General features: G+C 37.6%; 1 protein-coding gene across 1 annotated transcript in view; it reads right to left on the bottom strand.

Moving 5' to 3' along the window:
* The window catches only part of LOC105732804 (testis-expressed protein 11), a 210,374-nt gene that overhangs the window by 21,831 nt on the left and 168,115 nt on the right, over positions 1-20,428 (bottom strand). Inside the window, exons 17-19 of the mRNA XM_012475041.2 lie at positions 6,389-6,538; positions 5,033-5,141; positions 3,847-3,967 (exon numbers count right to left, since the gene is read on the bottom strand). Coding sequence (XP_012330464.2) covers positions 3,847-3,967; positions 5,033-5,141; positions 6,389-6,538 — 380 coding nt within the window. The remainder of the gene's footprint in view (positions 1-3,846; positions 3,968-5,032; positions 5,142-6,388; positions 6,539-20,428) is intronic.

The following is a 20,428-nucleotide window of genomic DNA, read 5'->3' as shown; positions in this document are numbered from 1 at the left end:
GTCCAGAAAGAGAAAATCTACAAAGATAGAAAGTGGATCTGTGGTTGCCTGGAGCTGAAAGTGGGAGCAAGGACTGTTTGCAAATGGGCAAGGGGAAATTTTCTAGGGTAATGGGAATGTTCTATAACTGGATTGTGGGAGGAAGGATAGAGTAAGATGGCTGAATAGAAGCCTCCACCAATCATCCTCCCTGTAGGAACACCAAATTTAACAACTATCTACACAAAAAAATAAGAATAAAAAATCAGGTGAGTGATCACAGCACCTGGTTTTAACTTCATATCGCTGAAAGAGCCACTGAAGAGAGTAGGAAAGACAATCTTGAATTGCCAATGCCACCATTCTCCTATGCATGTGATGGCGGATCTGTGTGCTTGGGGAAGGGAGAGCACAGTGACTGTAGGACCTTGCTTGGAACTCAGTGCTGCCCTGTCACAGCAGAAAGCAACACTGAGCAGAACAAGGCTGATGCCCATGGAGGGAGTATTTAGACCAGCCCTAGTGAGAGAGCAATTGTCCATCTCAGTGGTTGGAACTTGAATTCTAACAAGCCTTGCCACTGAGAGCTAAAGTGCTCTGGGGTTCCAAATAAATTTGAGAGGCAGTCTAGGCCACAAGGACTGAAACTCCTGGGCAAGTCCTAGAGCTGTGCTGCACTTGGAGCCAGTGCATCTGGGGGGCATGAGACACTAGCCAGGGCAGTCAAGGGAGTGATTGCACCACCCCTCCTTCAACCCCAGGCAGTGCAATTTGCAGCTCCAAAAGAGACCCCTTCCTTCCACTAGAGGAGAGGAGAGGGAAGAATAAAGAGGCCTTTGTCTTGCATCTTGGATACCAGCTCAGCCACAGTAGAACAGGGCACTTGGCAGAGTCATGAGGACCCCATTCCAGGCCCTAGTTCCCAGATAACATTTTGAGACATACCTTGGGCCAGAAGGGAACCCACTGCCTTGAAGGGAAGGACCCAGTCCTGGCAAGATTCATTACCTGCTGACTAAATAGCACTTTGGCCCTCAATGATCAGCAGCAGTAGCCAGGTAGTACATACTGTGGGCCTTAGGTGAGACTCTGAGACATGCTGGCTTCAGGTGTGACCCAGTACATTCCCAGCTATGATGGCTATGAAGAGAGACTCCTTCTGCTTAAGAAAAGAGGACTTTGTATTTTAGCGTAGATACCAACTCAGTCACAGTAGGGTAGAGAACCAAGTGGGCTCCTGGGGTCCCTGGTTCCAGGCCTTGGCTCTTGGATGGCATTTCTGTATCTGCCCTGGGCCAGAGAGGAGCTCACTCCTCTGAATCATGAGTCCCAGGCCTGGCAGCATTCACCACAAGCTGACTGCAGAGCCCTTGGGCCTAAAGTGGATACTGGCAGCAGCCTGGCAGAACTCCCCATACCACCTGGTGGTGGTGGCCACGGGGAGAGACTCTTCTGCATGAAGAAAGAGAAAAGAGTGGGAAGGACTTTGTCTTGTGGTTTGGGTACTAGCTAAGTTGCAGTAGAATAGAGCACTAGGTAGATTTCTAGGGTTTCCGACTCCAGGCCCTGGCTCCTGCATGTCATCTCTGGGACCAGGGAGAAGTCGCTGCCCTGAAGGGAAGGACACAGCCGGGCTGGCTTCATTACCTGCTGATTGTAGAGCCCTAAGCCTTTGAGCAAACATAGGTGGTAGTCAGGTAGTGGTTACAGTGAGCCTTAGGTGAAACCCAGTGCTGTGCTGGCTTCAGGTCTGACTAGCACAGTCCCAGTGGTAGTTGCAACAAGGGTGCTTGTATCACCCCTCCTCCAGCTTCAGGCAGCTCAACACTGGAACAGAATAGTAAACCCAGAAATAAATCCGTACATCTACAGTGAATTCATTTTTGACAAAGGTGCCAAGAACATATTTTGGGGAAAGGAGAGTCTCTTTAATAAATGGTTCTGGGAAAACTGGATATCCATATGCAGAAGGAGGAAACTTGATCCCTATGTCTTGTCTTATACAAAGATCAAATCAAAATGAATTAAAGACTTAAATCTAACACCTCAAACTATGAAACTACTATAAGAAAATCAGGAAAACTCTCCAGGATATTGGATTAGGCAAAGATTCCTCGAGTAATACCCCACAAGGTATTATGGGCAACCAAAGCAAAAATGAACAAATGGGATCACATCAAGTTAAAATGCTTCTGCACAGCAAAGGAAACAATCAACAAAGCGAAGACACAACCTACAGAATGAGATAAAATATTTGCACACTACCCCTCTGATAAGGGATTAATAACCAGAATATATACAAGTTCAAACAATTCTATAGGGAAAAAATCTAATAACCAAGTTTTAAAATGAGCAAAAGATCTGAAGAGACATTTCTCAAAAGAAGACATACAAATGTTAAACAGGCATATGAAAAGGTACTTGCTATCACTGATCATCAGAGCAATGCAAATCAAAACTACAATGAGACAGCATTTCACCCCAGTTAAAATGGCTTATATCCATAAGACAGGCAATAGCAAATGCTGGTAAGGATGTGGCAAAAAGGGAACCCTCATACACTGTTGGAACATAAATTAGTACAACCACTATGGAGAACAGTTTGAAGGTTCCTAAAAAACTAAAAATTGAGTTACCATATGATCTAACAATCCCACTGCTGGGTATATATCCAAAAGAAAGGAAATCAGTATATCAAAGAGGTATCTGTACTCCTATGTTTGTTGTAGCACTGTTTACAATAGTTAAGATTTGGAAGCAACCTAAGTGTCCATCAACAGATGAATGGATAAAGAAAATGTGGTACCTATACACAACGGAGTACTATTCAACCATGAAAAAGAATGAGATCCAGTCACTTGCAACACCATGGATGGAACTGGAGGTCAGTATGTTGAATGAAATAAGCCCAACACACACACACACACCAAACTTCACATGTTCTCACTTATTTGTGAAAGCTAAAAATTAAAATAATTGAACTGTTGGGGAGAGAAAGAGTATAATGATGGTTACCAGAGGAGGGGTGGGGGGAAATGTGGGAATGGTTAATGGGTACAAAAATTAGAATGAATAGATCTGTACTTAACAGCACAACAGGGTGATTATCATCAACAATAACTTAATTGTACATTTTTAAAAACTAAAAGTATAACTGAATTGCTTGTAACACAAAGGATAAATGCCTGAGGCGATGGATACCCCATTTATCCTGATGTGATTATTATGCATTATATGCCTGTACCAAAATATCTCATGTACCTCATATATATACCGCTATGTACCCACAAAAGTTAAAAACACTTTTTTAAATTAAAAAAAACTGGATTGTAGTGTTAATTGCACAACTCTATAAATTTACTGAATTGTGCACAAGCCAGGGGTGAATTTTATGATATGTAAATTATACCTCAGGAAAGCTAACTTTAAAACCACTGAATAAACCTGCATGGAAAAGAAAAAGAAATCAGCAGAGGAGGGACTAGAATACAGGTTTTCAATGTTCCTTCTACTCTATCACCTGCCTCTGAGAAAGGATGGGAATAGCAATAACCTTTTCAAAAGGTTCATATCATCACAGAGGAAGTAATCATCCCACCATGATTTGAAAATACAAAATAATTCAAAATGCCTGGTAGTACTGCCATTTTGACCTAATCCATAATACACTTGTGTTAGAAAATATCTACTTTCAACTATTAATATTTCAGAAACCCAGGAAAATTCTGTAGTATATAACTACAAAATTGTAATACGAATTTATCCTAAAACTCATATCAGAAAGCATTATTGTATATAATTTGTAGTACACAAGACAGTTCAGTTCTTTAAAATTAACAGAAAGTTCAATACTACTATTTGACTTACGGTGCAGCTAATGTGGCCCAGAGCATCTTCAAAAAAGCCCCAAACTTCTTCCAGGGGACAGAGCTCTACATTCGATGCCCCATCTGGCACTGAGAGGTTAATCAACTTGTGCATACATTTGCTAAAAATCAAAAAGAGAAAACTCATCCCATAAGGAAAGAAATCATTGGCTTCATGGCTAAGATAAGTAAAATCTGGATCTCATCCCAGACTAACAGCTTCAAAACACTTCTGTTCTTCCCTTGATTTTATCTGGCCTCCAACCTCAGAAGACAGATTTTTGAAGCCATAAAACAGGTTGATCAATCCTTTCTTTTTTCATGCCTATGGTTGTCTTTCATTCTTTTTTTAGCTTCCTGCACGAAGGAGTTGTGGCTGTCTATTACATTTTATGAGCTGGTTCAATTTACAGGCATTTTAAAGCATCTCGGTACTTCCTCAAATGGGCAAGGGAACTGGCGTTTAAAGTGGAATGATTCCACAAGAACTGTCTTTCATGTCTTAAAACAGGAAGACTGTAATGATGTTTTCCAGACAAAAAAGTCACACAACATCTAATTTTCCCTATGTCTGGACGTAGAAAACAGAAAAGTCCCCAATAGATAATATTTTATACAGCACTTATTGGTGCTCAAAGTGCTTAAAAAAATGAGGCAAACATAGAAAAATGTTAACATTTGTTAAATTTGAGTGCTGTGTGCCTGTAATCCCAGCTACTCGTGAAACTGAGATGGAGGATCATTTGAGCCCAGGAGTTCGAATCCAGCCTGGGCAAAATCATGAGACTCCATCTCTAAAAATAAAACAAATAAATCTGGGTGGTAGATACATTGGTGTTTGCTATATTAACCTCTGTACTTTTCTGTACATTTGGAATATTATTTAGTAATGAAACAAAGAAAGAAAGGTACTTAGCAGTTTTATTACATATACAGATTCACACAAAGAAGCAACTTTTCCCCTTTTATTCTCGTTTGGGAAACCCAAGCTCCTTGACTTTGCTGAATAATTATTGGTCTATAATACAACTCTCAGTATGGAGCTGTTCACAAGCGTGCCCTCAGATCAACCCCATGTCATCTTTTAAGTTGGGTCAGTTAAGAATGATTGGTTACTTATGAGACATTGACTATAGTTCTTTTGGCTATCAAAAAACTGGATTAAGTTTTGAATTATATTTACTAACCTGTATTGTGAAATATTAACTGATTTTTCCTTTTTGTAGAGCAATAAAGCCTTTTTCAAGGCCTTGAGAGCAATGAAAGGGTAGTGTGCAGGCACTTCCATTGCTATCACTAGAGGAAGAAAAGGAAAAAGGTTGTGAACATCATAATGTCATCCATCACAGTTTTCATCCCAGGCTATCACTTGCTTTCTCTAATGAAACTGGGCTGAAATAGATGAACAAAAAACAAACAACAATGAATTTTATAAATGATGAATCTACAGCCAGTTTTGTAAATAGCTTCTACTTTCTGGGCAGAGTAGCATGGTGGGATTACCAGGTGATATCCTTTTTTCAGCAAACATCAACAGAAAACCTACTGCTTCTATGACCTTGCACACAGTCATACAGGTGAAGCAATATCTTATGAATGAGAGTCAAGGAAGGACACACTAAGAAGGAAATAGAAAGCAGATCAGTAAAAGGGCACTAATCAAAACAGGTTTGTACTAAAATGTCCTATTTTGATCTGATACTAAAAATAGGAAACACTTGACAAGGGAGTATCAGAGGTAACTAACCCTAAGACTTCAGATGCATTTAACAGATTTTTAGAATTGGAGTTCCATTATACAAGGAGCACTGGTAATTGTCAAATTCCCATAAAGTATATATCATCTGCTCCATGGCTCTAGGAGTTCTGTCTTGGCAAGACCAAGGAAAGGCAAATGTGATTCTTGTGCACTTGGAGCTACGTAATATTTTTATTAACCATACTCACACTCCTGAAGAAGGTGTGAGATAAAAAGGGAAGATAATAAGGCTGTTTCCTGCAGTGTATGCCCAAAAGGGCTCTAAGTTCCCAAACCCACTTAAAGTTCATCTTGAAATTTGAGAGTGGCAGTTGTGTCAAAAAAAAATATTATCAGTATTTCTCTGTACATTTCAACAAATTGCTAAGATTGTATCACTTTTGATTGTTGAATCACTCAGTTAGTTCTAGCTAGCTCAGAAAAACTTTCTGAAGTTTGAGCTCCCCTTATTGTGTAGTTACGTAATTAAATTCCACACAGAAAAAATTTGATTACCTACTAGGAACAATGAACTTTGCCAGGGTTTGTAAGTACAAATTAAGTAACTATTGTTTATGACCCTAAGGAGATTATAATCTCATAGAGTGAAGAAGATAAATGCACAAATGATTGTAATACAAAATAGTCTAAGAATGGCATTAGAGAAGGAGAAACAAAGTTCTAGGAAGAAAAACTGCTTCCTACCTGGAGGTAAGAAAGAAGAATAAAGAGAAGAAAGAAAAAAAGTCATACAATATGATCTAAATGGGCACCAGGCTTACAAAAGCATAAATATAGCTCTTACTTGCAATTGTTTCAAATGTTTTACATTCTAAATGAGGCAGCTCCCACGCTGGTTCCAGGAAGCTTTCCAGTGATGGATCATTCAATTTGGCTCTAACTTCAAACTCATACAGCAGAAGCAATTTCTCAAATGAATCATCTGAGAAGTCCCCTAAGAAAGAGGCAAAGATGCAACATTCTCTGTGATTATATTTTATTATTCTCTTTGGTTGTAATCTGACTAACTGGAGAGATTTTGCTTTCAAGGAAAATTAATTTTACTTACAATTTGAAGGTCATCCTCAACTGCTGTAGAGAGATTCTAATATTTTATTTATTTTTAGTTTTTAAAATTTGATTCTAACATTTTGAAATATATAATAAGCTCATCACTACTTCCAAGATTCTGTAGTGCATTCACTAGAACTACCTATATTTTCTTAAACAATTGCCACAATGCTTCTAAATAGCCTGAGAAAATCCTGCTGCTATTATTGATTCTAATTCAAATCCAATGTTTACTTGCTTCTTGTGAACTTTCAACTGGGCTGGTGCTCACTCTAATGGCTGAGTTAACCAGAAGAAGATACAGTGGCTACATAAACTAACAGTGATTTTATTTTAAGCAGAATAGAGGAGAGTTTCCAAACTGTTTCATTAGTTGACAGAATTTCTCGGGTATCAGCATAGAAATAATCTCATGTCAGGTGTCATACACCAAACTATGTGAGACAGTTTTCACTCATCCTTCTTGGTAGATTGAACATTTAAAAATGTTTTGAGGTATAGCATACATACAACAAACTGAATGAAGTGTTCTAACCTTAAATAGCTTGATGAATTTTTACATGTGCTCAAACCTGTTTAAAACTACCTAGATGATGATAATACTTCCAACAATACAGAAGGTTGCTTTGTGCTCCGTTTCAGTCAATACCACTCTGCCAAGGTAGCAACTATCTTTACTTTCGGCGAATATGTTTTGCATCTATTTTCATGAGGAATCTTGGTCTGCAGTTTCATATATTGTCTTTGTCTCCTATTGGTATCAGGATAATAGTCTCATAAGATAAACTGGGAATTGTGCCCTCCTTTGTGGATAAGTTTGTATAGAGTTGGTATTATATCTTCTTTAAATGTTTGGTAGAATTCTTCAGTGCAGTTTTCTTTGTTGGAAGATTTTAAACTATGAATTTAATTAATAGGCATAGGAGTATATCTATTTCTTCTTGAGGGAGCTTTGGTAGTTTGAGACTTTCAAGAAATTTCTACATTTCGCCTAAAATTCTAAATTCATGGACATAAAAGTGTTCATAATTTCCCCTTATTACCTTTTAAAATGTGTAGAATCTCTAGTGAAGTCTCCACATTTATTCCTGATACTGTTAATTTGTGTCTTGATCTGCCTGGCTAGAGATTTATCAATTGTATTGATCTTTTCAAAAGAAAAAAAAACAGCTTTTGGTTTCATTGACTTTACTTACTGTTTTCTGTTTTAAATTTTATTGATTTGTGCTCTTATTTTTATTAATTTTCTTTTGCTTGATTGGGTTTAATTTGCTCATTTTTTTAAAGTTTCTTAAGGTGGAGACTTAGATTATTTGAGATCTTTTTTTTAGAAGCATTTAATGCTATACACTTTTGTCTAGATACTGCTTTAGTTGTATCCTACACATTCTTATTTGTTGTGTTTTCATTTTCATTCAATTCAAAAAATATTCCTAATTTCCCTTGTCACTTCCTCCTTGGTCCATTGGATTATTTTAAAGTATGTTATTTAATTTCCACATATTGAAAGATTTAACAGATAACCTTGTATTATAGATGTATAATTTAATTCTATTGTGGCCAAAGAAAATACTTGGATATTTCAACAATTTTATGATTTCAATATTTTTAAATTTTTTGAAGTTTGTTTTGTGGTTCAGAATATGGCTTACAGTCATGAATACTCCTTGTGAATTTGGATAAACTTTGTATTCTGCTGTTGTTGGGTAGTGTTCTAAATGTCAATTAGATCAAATTGGCTGATAGTGTTGCTCACGTCTTCTATATCCTTATTATTTGTTGACCTATTCTATTGATTACTGAGAAAGGAATATTGAAGTTTCCAAGTAGTTATGGACTTGTCTATTCCTCATTTCAGTTCTAGCAGTTTTTGCTTCAAGTGTTTTGTAGGTCTGTAAAACAATTCCATTTACAATAGCATCAAAGAATACAGACATCAATCTTATTCACAAGATGGTATAATCTTGTGAATAAAATTCCTAGGGAATCCAGTAAAATGCCATTATAACTAATCAGCAAGTTCATCAAGATCAATATACAAAAATCAATCATTTATTTATTTATTTGTTTATTAGAGACAAGGTCTCCCTATGTTGCCCAGGCTGGTCTCAAACTCCTGAGCTCAAGTGAAAGTCTGGCCTTGGCCTTCCAAAGTGCCAGGATTACAGGTGTGAGCCACTATGCCTGGCCAATTCTATTTTTATATAGCTGCAATGAGCAAGCTGAAAATATAACTGAAACAATTCCCTTTATAATAGCATCAAAAAGAAGAAAATGCTTAGAAATAAAGAACAAGAGCCAGGCATGGTGGCTCACAATTGTAATCCCAGCACTTTGGGAGGCCAAGGCAGGTGGATCACTTCAGGCCAGGAGTTTGAGACCAGCCTGGCCAACATGGCAGAATCCCATCTCTATGACCAAAAAGAAAAAATTAGCCAGGCATGGTGGCACATGTGTGTAATTCCAGCTACTTGGGAGGCTGAGGCATGAGTATCGCTTGAACCCAGGAGGCAGAGGTTGCAGTGAGCTGAGATTGCACCACTGCACTCCAATCCGAGTAACAGAGTGAGACTGTCTCAAGAGAAAGAAAGAAAGAAAGAAAGAAAAGAAAGAAAGAAAGAAAGAAAGAAAAGGGAAAGAGAAAGAAAAGAAAGAGTGAGAGAGAAAGGAAGGAAGGAAGACAGGAAGGAAGGAAGAATACAGGAAGGAAGGATGTGTATATAAGTTTATAGTTTTTAGTGTATAAGTTATGTAAGTGAAATTAAAATAAACAAGCTGTAACAAAATGGAAACATATCCCATGTTCATGGATTTGATGATTTATCATTGTTAAGATAACACTCCCCAACATTATCTATAGATTCAACACAATCCCTATCAGAGTCCCAGCTCAGTTAATTTTTTTCAGAAACTGACAGTTGATCTTCAAACTCATATGGAAATTCAAGGGACCCAGAATAACTAAAACAATCTTGAAAAACAAGAATAAAATCGAGGGACTAACACTTCCTGATTTCAAAGCTCACTAGAAAGCAATGGAGGCCAGACGCAGTGGCTCATGCCTGTAATCCCGGCACTTTGGGAGGCCGGGGTGAGTGGATCACTTGAGGTCAGGAGTTCGAGACCAGCATGGATAACATGGTGAAACCCTGTCTCCACTGAAAATACAAAAATTAGCCAGGTGTGGTGGTGGCCAACTGTAGTCCCAGCTACTTGGGAGGCTGAGGCAGGAGAATTGCTTGAACCCAGGAGGCAGAGGTTGCAGTAAGCCAAGATGGCACCATTGCACTCTAGCCTAGGCAACAGAGACTCAGTCTCAATTAAAAAAAAGTAAAAGAAAAAGAAAATAGAAAGCAATGGTAATCAAGACAGCATGGTACTGACATAAGGATAGACATATATATGAATGGAATAGAATTGACCACCCAGAAATAAAACAATATGTCTGTGGTCAATTAATTTTCCACAAGGGGCAAAGACCATCCAATGGGGGAAAGGATAGTCTTTTAAACAAATAGTTTTGGGACAACTGGATAGCCACATGATAAAGAATGAAGTTAGACTCTTACCTCATAGCATACACAAGAATTAACTTGAAATGGATCAAATATTTAAAGATAAGAGCTAAACTATAACACTCACAGAAGAAAACATAGTAACTTTGGATTTGGCAATGGATTCTTAGATATGAAATCAAAAGCATAAGCAATGAAAGAAAAATAAACTGGACTTCTGCAAAATTAACAAATTTTGTATTTCAAAGGATATGATCAAGAAAGAGAAAAGACAATTGACAGAGTGGGCCAAAGTCAAGTCATATATCTGATCGAGGACATGTATCTAGAATACATAAATAACTCTTGGTACTCAATAATAAAAGGCAGCCTAATTAAAAATTGGGCAAAGGATGTGAATAGATATTTCTCCAAAGAAGATATACAATGGCCAATAACCATTTGAAAAGATCCTCAACACCATTGGTCATCAGGAAAATTAGTCATGAGGAAATCAAAACCACAATGAGATATCACTATACATTCACTATGAAGGCTAGAATAAAAATGTCAGGTAATATAAGTGTTGAGAAGGAGGTGGAGAAACTGGAAGCCTCATACATTGCTGGTGGAAATGTAAAATGATGCAGTTGCTTTGAAAAACACTCTGGCAGTTCCTCAAATGATTAAAAGCAGAGTTACCATATGACCTAGCAATTCCACTCCTAGGTATATACCCCAAAAATGTGAAAATGTGTCCATACAAAAACTCGTGCATAAGTATTTACAGCATCATTATTTATAACAGCTAAAAGATGGAAACAATCCAAATGTCCATCAACTGATGAATGGATAAATAAAACATGGTATGCCCATGCAATGGAATATCTGACCATAAAAGTAATGAAGTACTGACACATGACACAACATGTATGAACTTTAAAAATATGCTAAGTGAAATAAGGCAGTCACAAAAGTCCGTGTATTATATGATTTCATTTAACTGAAGTGTTCAGAATACGCAAATCTATAGAAACAGAAAGTAGATTAGTGGTTGTTCAGGGCTTGTGGGAGAAATGCAAGAGTAACTAAAGGGTATGTTGCTTTCTTTTTGAGGTAATGAAATGTTCCAAAATTGATTATCAATGGTGGTTGCACATATCTGTGAATATACAAAAGTGTACTGAATTGTACACTTTGATGGGTGAACTGCATGGCATGTGAATTATAGCTCAACAAAATTGTTTGAAAAATTGAATTTATATTGTGTATTCTTTTGGGGCCAACTTCTTTTACTCATGTCTGTGATATTCATAAATATTTTTGTATGCTATCAGAAGTTCATTCCTTTTATTGCTTTGTAGTATACCATTGTATGAACATACCATAATTTATTTAATCCATCATTCTGCTGATGAACAGTAATGTCGTTTCAAATTTTTAGTTCTTATGAACAGACCTGTCTGGAACATTCTTGTGCATACTTTGGGAAACAGATGCACTGATTCCACCTGAGTATATATCTAAAAGTGGGATTTCATGGTCACTGCTGGGATAGAAACATGTTTGGTTTTAGCAGATACTGCCAAACAGTTTTCCAAAGTGGTTGTACCAATTTCATTTCCACCAGTAGTGTACCAGAACTCCAGTTGCTTCCCACCCTCATTAACACTTGATTTTTTTAAAGTCATTTCAGTGAGTGTGCAGCAGCTTCTCATTGTGATCTTAATGTGTATTTTCTTGATGAATAATGATGTTGAGCATCTTTTCTTTTGCTTATTGACCATTTATGCATTTTTTTTTAGAGAAATTTCCATTCATATCTTTTTTTTTTTTTTTTTGAGACAGAGTTTCACTTCTGTTGCCTAGGCTGGAGTGCAATGGTGTGATCTTGCCTCACTGCAACCTCTGCCTCCCAGGTTCAAGCGATTCTCCTGCCTCAGCCTCCTAAGTAGCTGGGATTATAGGCACGTGCCACCACGCCTGGCTGATTTTGTATTTTTAGTAGAGACAGGGTTTTTCCATGTTGGTCTAGCTGGTCTCGAACTCCTGACCTCAGGTGAGCTGCCTGCCTCGGCCTCCCAAAGTGTTGGGATTACAGGCGTGAGCCACTGTGCCTGACCATTCAATTCTTTTGTCCATTTTTTTTTATTGGGTTATTTGTCTTTTCTTGTTGAGTTGTAAGAATTCTTTATATGTTCTGGAAGCTGTCAGACTTATGTATTGGCATATCTTCTTCCTATCTGTGTCTTTTCTTTTCTCAATGGTATCTTTTGATAAACTGAAGTTCTCACTTGTAATGAAGTACACTTTATCAATATTTTCTTTTATAGTTGGTAATCTTTTGTCTCCACAAAGTCATGATGATATTCTGCTAGGATTTTTTATTTGATTTCATTAACTTTAGAGACAGGGTCTCACTCTGTCACCCAGGCTAAAGTGTAGTGGCATGATCACAGCTCACTGTAACCTCAAATTCCTGGGCTCAAGTGATCTTCTTGCCTCAGCCTCCCAAGTAGGTGTGACCACAGGTGCATGCCACCACACTGAGCTATTTTTTTTTCTTTTTTCTTTTTTTGTAGAGACAGGGTCTCGCCATGTTGCCCAGGCTGTACTTGAGCTCTTGGGCTCAACCAATCCTCCCACCTTGGCCTTTCAAAGTGCTAGGATTATAGTACTGTAAGCCACCACACACAGGCCCAGCTGGGATTTTGATTGAGATTGCTTTGAATCTACAGTTCAATTTGGGAAAACTGATGTATCTTAACAATATTTTTTCCAATATATGAACATAACATATATCTTCATTTATTTAGACTTTAAAAAATTTTTCTCAGCAATGTTTCAAGGTTTTGTGGTTTTCAGTGCAGAGGTCTTCCACATATTTCATTATAGATTACTAGGCATTTGATGGATTTTGATGCTATCAAACATTGTATTTTATAGGTCATTTTCCAGTAATTTCTTGCTAGTATACAGAAATACAATTAATTTTTATATGCAAACCTGTATCCAACAACCATACCAAATTTACTTATTTTTAAAACTTTATTCAAAATCAGATACAGAAAATCATATTGTATGCATGTCTGTTTGCATATATATAAAATACATACATATATGCACACACATGCATACATAGGGTTCTGTTTGTTTTGAAATGTGAATTTGTTCCAACGTGATTGATATATTAGGTAATAATTAATGTAAATTATGTAATTAAGTTCTTGCTTATGTGCAATTTAGTTTATGTAAAATAGTAAGTGAATGCAGAAAGCAGCATCTGGCTGAACCAAGCTGTATAGGAATATGCATAACACACATGTGCACAACTCAAATTTCTATTAACTACCTCAGTTCACTGCATGTTATGGGCCACACTCATCCATATCTGTTGCTATAACTTTCCATCAGATTTCAGATAACCTCTTCCCACCACTTCACAGTATCTACAAGCAGCAATTCTTCCGATACTCACTTCCATAAGCAAATGCCAAGTCTTTTTTTAAGGTAAAATACCTTATTTATTGTAGTATTCATGTATTTTTAGTCATTTAACATATATAAAATCATGCTGTCATTTTATTGGGTTCTTATCTTTTTTTAATGTGTCACAGACCAAATTTTTTAGTGTTATACCCCATCCCTATTTTTTCCCATAAGCCCTATGGTTTTTATTACACAATTTGCATACTGTAATAATTTTTAGGCACGCATATGCCATGTTACAGCAGAACTGACTAAACATGTAAAGCATTTTCATAATTGCTAATCCATATCTACGTGAAAAAAGTTACTGACTAGAGCATAGTATTATGCATAGTCCTTTTTGTCTTTAGCCTTGCATACAATCAAAACAGAGTTTTTCAAAGTTACTTAAGTCAGCTTCTTTCTTCCTCATTCCCTTCTATGTGGCTATGTAATTCATTTGTAATACAGTCGGATTCATTTGTCACAGTCTGAATTCCATCTGGGATTCCCTCTATATCCTGATTGATTTATTTTAAAATTGTATCTGGTAAAATCTACTCTTTGTGGTATATAGTTCTATTGGTTGTGAAAAATGCATAAAATTATGTGTCCACTATCACTGCTCCTTATAGAACAGTTAATTACCCTAAAGATTCTCTCACGTTATCCCTTTATAGGGAACTCCTACTCCTATGTCCAACCTCTGGCAACCACTGATCTGTTTTCTGTTCCTATGGTTTTACCTTTTCCAGGATATCATATAAATGGAATCATAGTCTTTTGGTCTGGCTTTTTTCTCTTGGCAAATGCATTTAACATTCATTTACTGCTGAGTAGTATTCCATTATAGAGATGTACAGTTTATCTACTTCAGGTTGCATTTGTTAGAATTACGTGGTCAGCTCCTGGAAATGGTAGATTTGGCTGGGTCTCTACAGTGCTTTCAAAGTCATGGTTTAGAAATTGCTCCATTATTCTGAGTCCTTTGGATAGGCAAAATGCCCTTCTAATGCATACACAGGGCAGAGGTTATTAACCCCACTTTTCACATGAGAAGATTATGGCTGAGAAACTAACTGACCTGCCCATAGAAACAGCAAATTAATGGAGAGCCAGGACTTTAATCTCACATGTTCTGATTCACAATCTACTATTGGGAAACATGTAGAGAAGAATGGCTATGACTAGAAGGCTGGAAAATAGAACCTATTTCTGAAATAGTTGGTCTGAAGAAGAGAGAGCTTAACAAATCCTTTGGAAACTGAAAGCATATAAAGGGTTTGCAACTGAAGCTAAAAAAGAACAGATTAAGAGACAGCATGGAGAGAGTGATCAATTAGACCTAAAATGTGAAATGGGTTACTAGGAGGCCTGGAATTATTCCAGTATAATGTTGAATGGAAGTGGTGATAGTGTATGTCCATGTTTCATTCCCTGACATCAGTGAGAAAGTGTTCATATTTTATCATTAAATACAAAATAAGTAGTTCATTTTCAGATAATTTTATCAGACTAAAGAAATGACTTTCTATTACTAGTTTGTTGAGTGTTGTCATCATGAATGGGTGTGGAATTTTTGTCAAATGCTTTTTCTGCATCTATTGAGACTATTATATTTTCCTCCTTTATTTTGTTAATGTGCACTGATTTTTGAATGCTGAATTCCTGGGATAAGCAATATTGGTCATGATGTAGTATCATTTTTATATATTGCTGGATTCAATTTTCTAAAATGTGTTTAGAATTTTTGCATCTATCATTTAAGAAACTGACCTGAGGTGGGGTGTGGTGGCTCATGCCTGTAATCCCAGCACTTTGGAAAGCCGAGGCGAGTAGATCACCCGAGGTCAGGAGTTCAAGACCACCCTTGCCAACATGGTGAAACCCCATCTCTACTAAAAATACAAAAATTGGCTGGGCATGGTGGTGCACACCTGTAGTCCCAGCTACTTAGGAGGCAGAGGCCACAGAATCGTTGGAACCCAGGAGGTGAGCAGAGATCATCCACTGCACTATAGCCTGGGTGACAGAGTGAGACTCTGTCTCAAAAAAAAAAAAAAGATACTGACACTGACTTGTATTTTTCTTTTTAGTTTTTGGAATCAGAGTCATGCTGGCCTCATAAAATCAATGTAACGTCAAAAGAAGATTACCATCATTTCTTTCTTATATATTTGGAATAATATACTGGTAAAGCCATTTCAAGCCATTTCCTTCATAAGAAAGTATTTAAGATTTCATTTCTTTAGTAGGTTTAAGACTTTTTAAGATAGTCTAAATAGGACTTTTCAGACTATTTTTGGTGGGGACAATTTCGTACTTGATCTTAGTCAAAAGGTTGAGAAGTAATGGGAGGTGTAAAAGTAATTTTGGTAGCTGTACTTTTCAAGGAATTTGTCCATTTTCTACAAATTGTCAAGTCTGTTGGCCTAAAGTTGTTCACAATGTCCTTTTTATTGTGTTTTAATGTCTGAAGGATTTGCAGTGATGCCCAGTTTCGAATTACCGATGTTGGTAATTTGTGTTCTTTCTTGATCCATCTTGCTAGGTGTTCAGCAATTGTATTAATCTTTCCAAAGAAGCAACTTCTGGCTTTGCTGATTTTCTGTGTTGTTGCTGCTGCTGTTTTGAGACAGGGTCTTGCTCTGCCCCCCAGGCTGAAGTGTAGTGGTGTGATCTTGGCTCACTGTAACCTCCACCTTCCAAGGTCAAGTGATTCTCGTGCCTCAGCCTCCCCAGTAGTTGTGATTACAGACATGTGTCACCATACCCGGCTAATTTTTGTATTTTTAGTTGAGATGGGGCTTCACCATGCTGGCCAGGCTTGTCTTGAACTCCTGACCTCAGGTGATCCGCTCGCTTTGGCCTCCCAAAGTGCTCAGATTACAGGCATGAGCCATTGTTCCCAGCCTGATTTTCTGTGTTGTATGTTGTTTTTCATCTCATTGTTTTATATTCTTATCTTTGTTATATTCTTCCTTCTATCTTTAATTTGCTGTTTTTCCCCTAGACTCAAGTTGGAAGCTTAGATATCAATTTTCAACCCTTAATCTTTTCTAATATATGCATTTGTATGTCTTTTCCTTTATTTTAGTTGCATCTAACAAGTTTTGATGTCATATTTCATTTTTGTTAAGTTCAATCTATTCCATCATTTTCTTTTTGTTCTTCTTTTTTTCTGTTTTTCTGAGATGGAGTTTCACTCTGTTACCAGGCTGGAGTGCAGTGGTGCGATCTCGGCTCACTGCAACCTCCGCCTCCCGGGTTCAAGCAATTCTTCTGCCTCAGCCTCCTGAGTAGCTGGGATTACAGGCACCTGCCAACATGCCCGGCTAATTTTTGTTTTTAGTAGAGACAGAGTTTCACCATATTGGCTAGGCTGGTCTCGAACTCCTGACCTTGTGATCCACCTGCCTTTGCCTCACAAAGTGCTGGGATTACAGGCGTGAGCCACCCCGCCCAGCGTATTCCATCGTTTTCATTTTTTTTTTTTTTTGACTGATGGGTTATTTAGAAATGTTTCTTTTAGATTTCCAACAGAGGGAGTTTCCTAATCATCTTTCTGTTGTTGCTTTCTCATTTAATTATAATTTGTTCGGATAACATACCTCATATGATTTCAACCCTTCGAAATTTGTTGAGACTTGCTTTTTGGCCCTGCATCTATTTTGGTATATGTTACAAGTGGACTTGAGAAGAATGTGTATTCTATTATATATTAAATATATATTACATTATATATATAATCAGTTAGGGGTGGACTGAAGTTTAAAGCTTGGGAAATCTTGTGAAAACAAATAATGAATGTGTAGGTGAGGTATAGTACTCAACTTATTCTGATCAGGAGACATCGTGTCAAGATAATTGTACAACAAAATTTCTAGATTCACATTTGTCCTTTAGTAAAAGCAAACCACAATAAGACATATGTTGGGAACAGGGAGACTGGACTGGCATTCTTAATTAGATCAGGTACTTGGGAGGAGAAATAGTATATATCATCATAAGTATCTGGGAACCATAACAAACCTGTCTCCTCAACCTGGAACCACTACTACTGTGTTTCTTCAGCGACTCTACAGCCCTGTATCAAAGTCTCTACTCACTGCCATTAGGGCTTTGCACTGCATCCTTAGAATAAGCTTTTGCTGACTATGAGGCATGATTTAAATGGAATGCTGCCAAAAGTGAAGACTTTTAGGATCCATGTTTACCAGAGATACTCTGGTATCTCTAGCTAATTGTTTAATTTCCTTCCAGGAAATAATCCTAAACTCAGTTTCTCCTATTTCTGTGGCCTAAGTTCTGGCTCAAAATGTACACCAGAAAATCTACTCAAGTTTTGCCATTTTGTTTAATGTGCCTGAGGATCAGCTCCAATTGCCTTTTCTCTTGGCTGATCTCAAAACTTTCATCTCTGAGAATTCCTTATCTATAAGAACTAATCTCTGAGACAAAAGTAATGCATGACTGATTGCTACATTAAGCCAATGAAGAAACCAAGCAAAGACTGCCTGCTAAAGAATAAGTATTCAATCCTAGTTTTGATGTGTACCATGGAAAAGACAAAAAAATATTTCTAATTCCCATACATACCTTGTTAAATGGCAGTTTTTTTTTTTTCCAGAGTCTTGCTCTGTCCCCAGGCTGGAGTGCCGTGGCAGTCTCAGCTCACTGTAACCTCCACCTCCTGGGTTCAAGCCATTCTCCTGCCTTAGCCTCTTAAGTAGTTGGGACTACAGGCGCATGCCACCATACTCAGCTAATTTTTGTATTTTTAGTAGAGATGGGGTTTCACCATGTTATCTCCTGACCTTGTGATCTGCCCGCCTTGGCCTCCCAAAGTCCTGGGATTACAGGAGTGAGCCACCGCGCCCAGCCAATGGCAGCTTTTATCTACTGCATTTGGATAAATTAAAATGACCTTTCCAGTTGTGGGTTGAGGAGACCCTAATATATAAATATGTAATATATAATATATAAAAACACAGATAATCATCTGCCTTGCAAGTTAAACTGCATTTCTGCTGGCAGAGGACCCATGCTGGGCTTTGTTCTGAAGCTCTCAGGAGGTTTGCCTTGTTTGTCATAACCACTAATAATTTAGATGACACAATGAATACTTTATACCAAAGTCAAAATTATAGCACTGGAGATAAGTGAAATTATTCCTTGCAAAGACCTACAAAAACTAAAGCTTTTTCTCTATCTTCCTGTTTTTGTGATAAATGTTTAACTCATGTTATAAAATAAATAGCATTAAGAAACCAAATCACCAAGATTACTTGTAGCCCTAACATTTGATGATTCTCTATATAGAGACTCCAACTTCAAGAATGCTTTTAGCAACATCCAAAAATGATAATCTTCAATGGAGACCCAAAAGAGGTTTTCTCTTTTCACAGCCAGAAGGAGAGATTCAGAAGCTGTGAGTTTCCTCAAGTTAGAAAGGTTTGAGTATCTTCTCACTATAAGTAAAGTCATCTTTGATACAAACCCAACTTCCCCTTAAATTTCCGTCCCCCACCGAAACCTGTCCTCAGCTCTAAATCCCAAAGTCAATCTCCATTAGATATTTTTTCTAAATGTTCCTCTCCGAGAGTATAAGCTGATAATGACTAAGAGCTCTTCCAAGGATCTTTGCATAGAGGGTTCTCCAAGATCAAAACACTCTAATACTAAAATAAATGACTCTCTAATGGTAGAATTTCTGGTGTCATAGCATAATTTCATTTAATAAATATTTATTGAGCCCTATTATATGCCAGGCAAAAATTTAGGAGGTATGGATAAAGAATGAACAAGTCAGACAACTTATCTGTCTGCATGGAACTTAGATTCTATTTAGGGAGACAAACAATAAGCAATATAGACTATGTCAAGTAGTCAACACACAGGTTAAGGGGTAAACAGTATTGAAAGTTGCTATTTTTGAAAGGGTGTGGTCTCTAAGGGGGTAACACTTGAGCAAGTTGGGGAGCAAGGCATATGAATATCTAAGACAAGAGTGTTCTATGGAAAGGAAAGGGCAAATACAAAGGTCCAGAGGCAGGAAAGTACAAGGTGTTATAGAGACATAGTAGGGTTAGAGTACATTGAGCTATGAGGCAGAGTGGCAGGACACGTGGCCAGGAAGGTACCCTAAGGGCCAGATTATCTGCGGCCTTGTGGATCATGGTAAGGACTTGGAATTTTATTTTAAACCCATTTAAATGGGAAGTGCAAGGAGACTGACATGAACTGACTTATAATACTCTGGCTGCGGTGTGGCTATTGGATTTATTAGGAGGTCAAGAGTTAAAGCAGAGAGGACACTCAAGAAGCTATTGCAGTGGTTCAAGTGAGACATGAGATAACTTAAAACTAGGGTGATACTACTGGTCTAATTTATTGTTGGGAAGGGGCACAGCACAAATCACACTACTTTTAACCTACTGTGGTTTGAATGTGTCCCCTCCAAAATTCAGGTGCTGAAATTTAATGGCCAATATGATAGCATAAGAGGTGGAACCTTTAATAGCTTATTAGACCCAGAGGGCTCCTCCCTCATAAATGGGATTACAGACGGCCCTTATGGCCCTTATAAGAGGCTTCCATGTAGCACTAGCTTTTCTTGCCCTTCCACTTGCCTCTCTGTGAAGACACAGCTTCTCCCCTCTGGAGGATGCAGCAACAAGGTATCATCTTGCAACCAGAGAGCAACCCTCACCAGAAAACTGAACCTGCCACAGCCTTAACTGTAGACTTCCCAGCCTTCAGAAATGTGAGAAAATAAATTTTTGCCCTTTGTAAGTTACCCAGTCTGCATG

The sequence above is a fragment of the Aotus nancymaae genome, unplaced genomic scaffold, assembly GCF_030222135.1.
Source record: "Aotus nancymaae isolate 86718 unplaced genomic scaffold, 86718_ANA_hifiasm-v0.15.2.pri h1tg000081l, whole genome shotgun sequence".
NCBI lineage: Eukaryota > Metazoa > Chordata > Mammalia > Primates > Aotidae > Aotus > Aotus nancymaae.
Note: the sequence above shows the minus strand (reverse complement) of the source record. Positions and strands in the feature narration are given on the sequence as shown.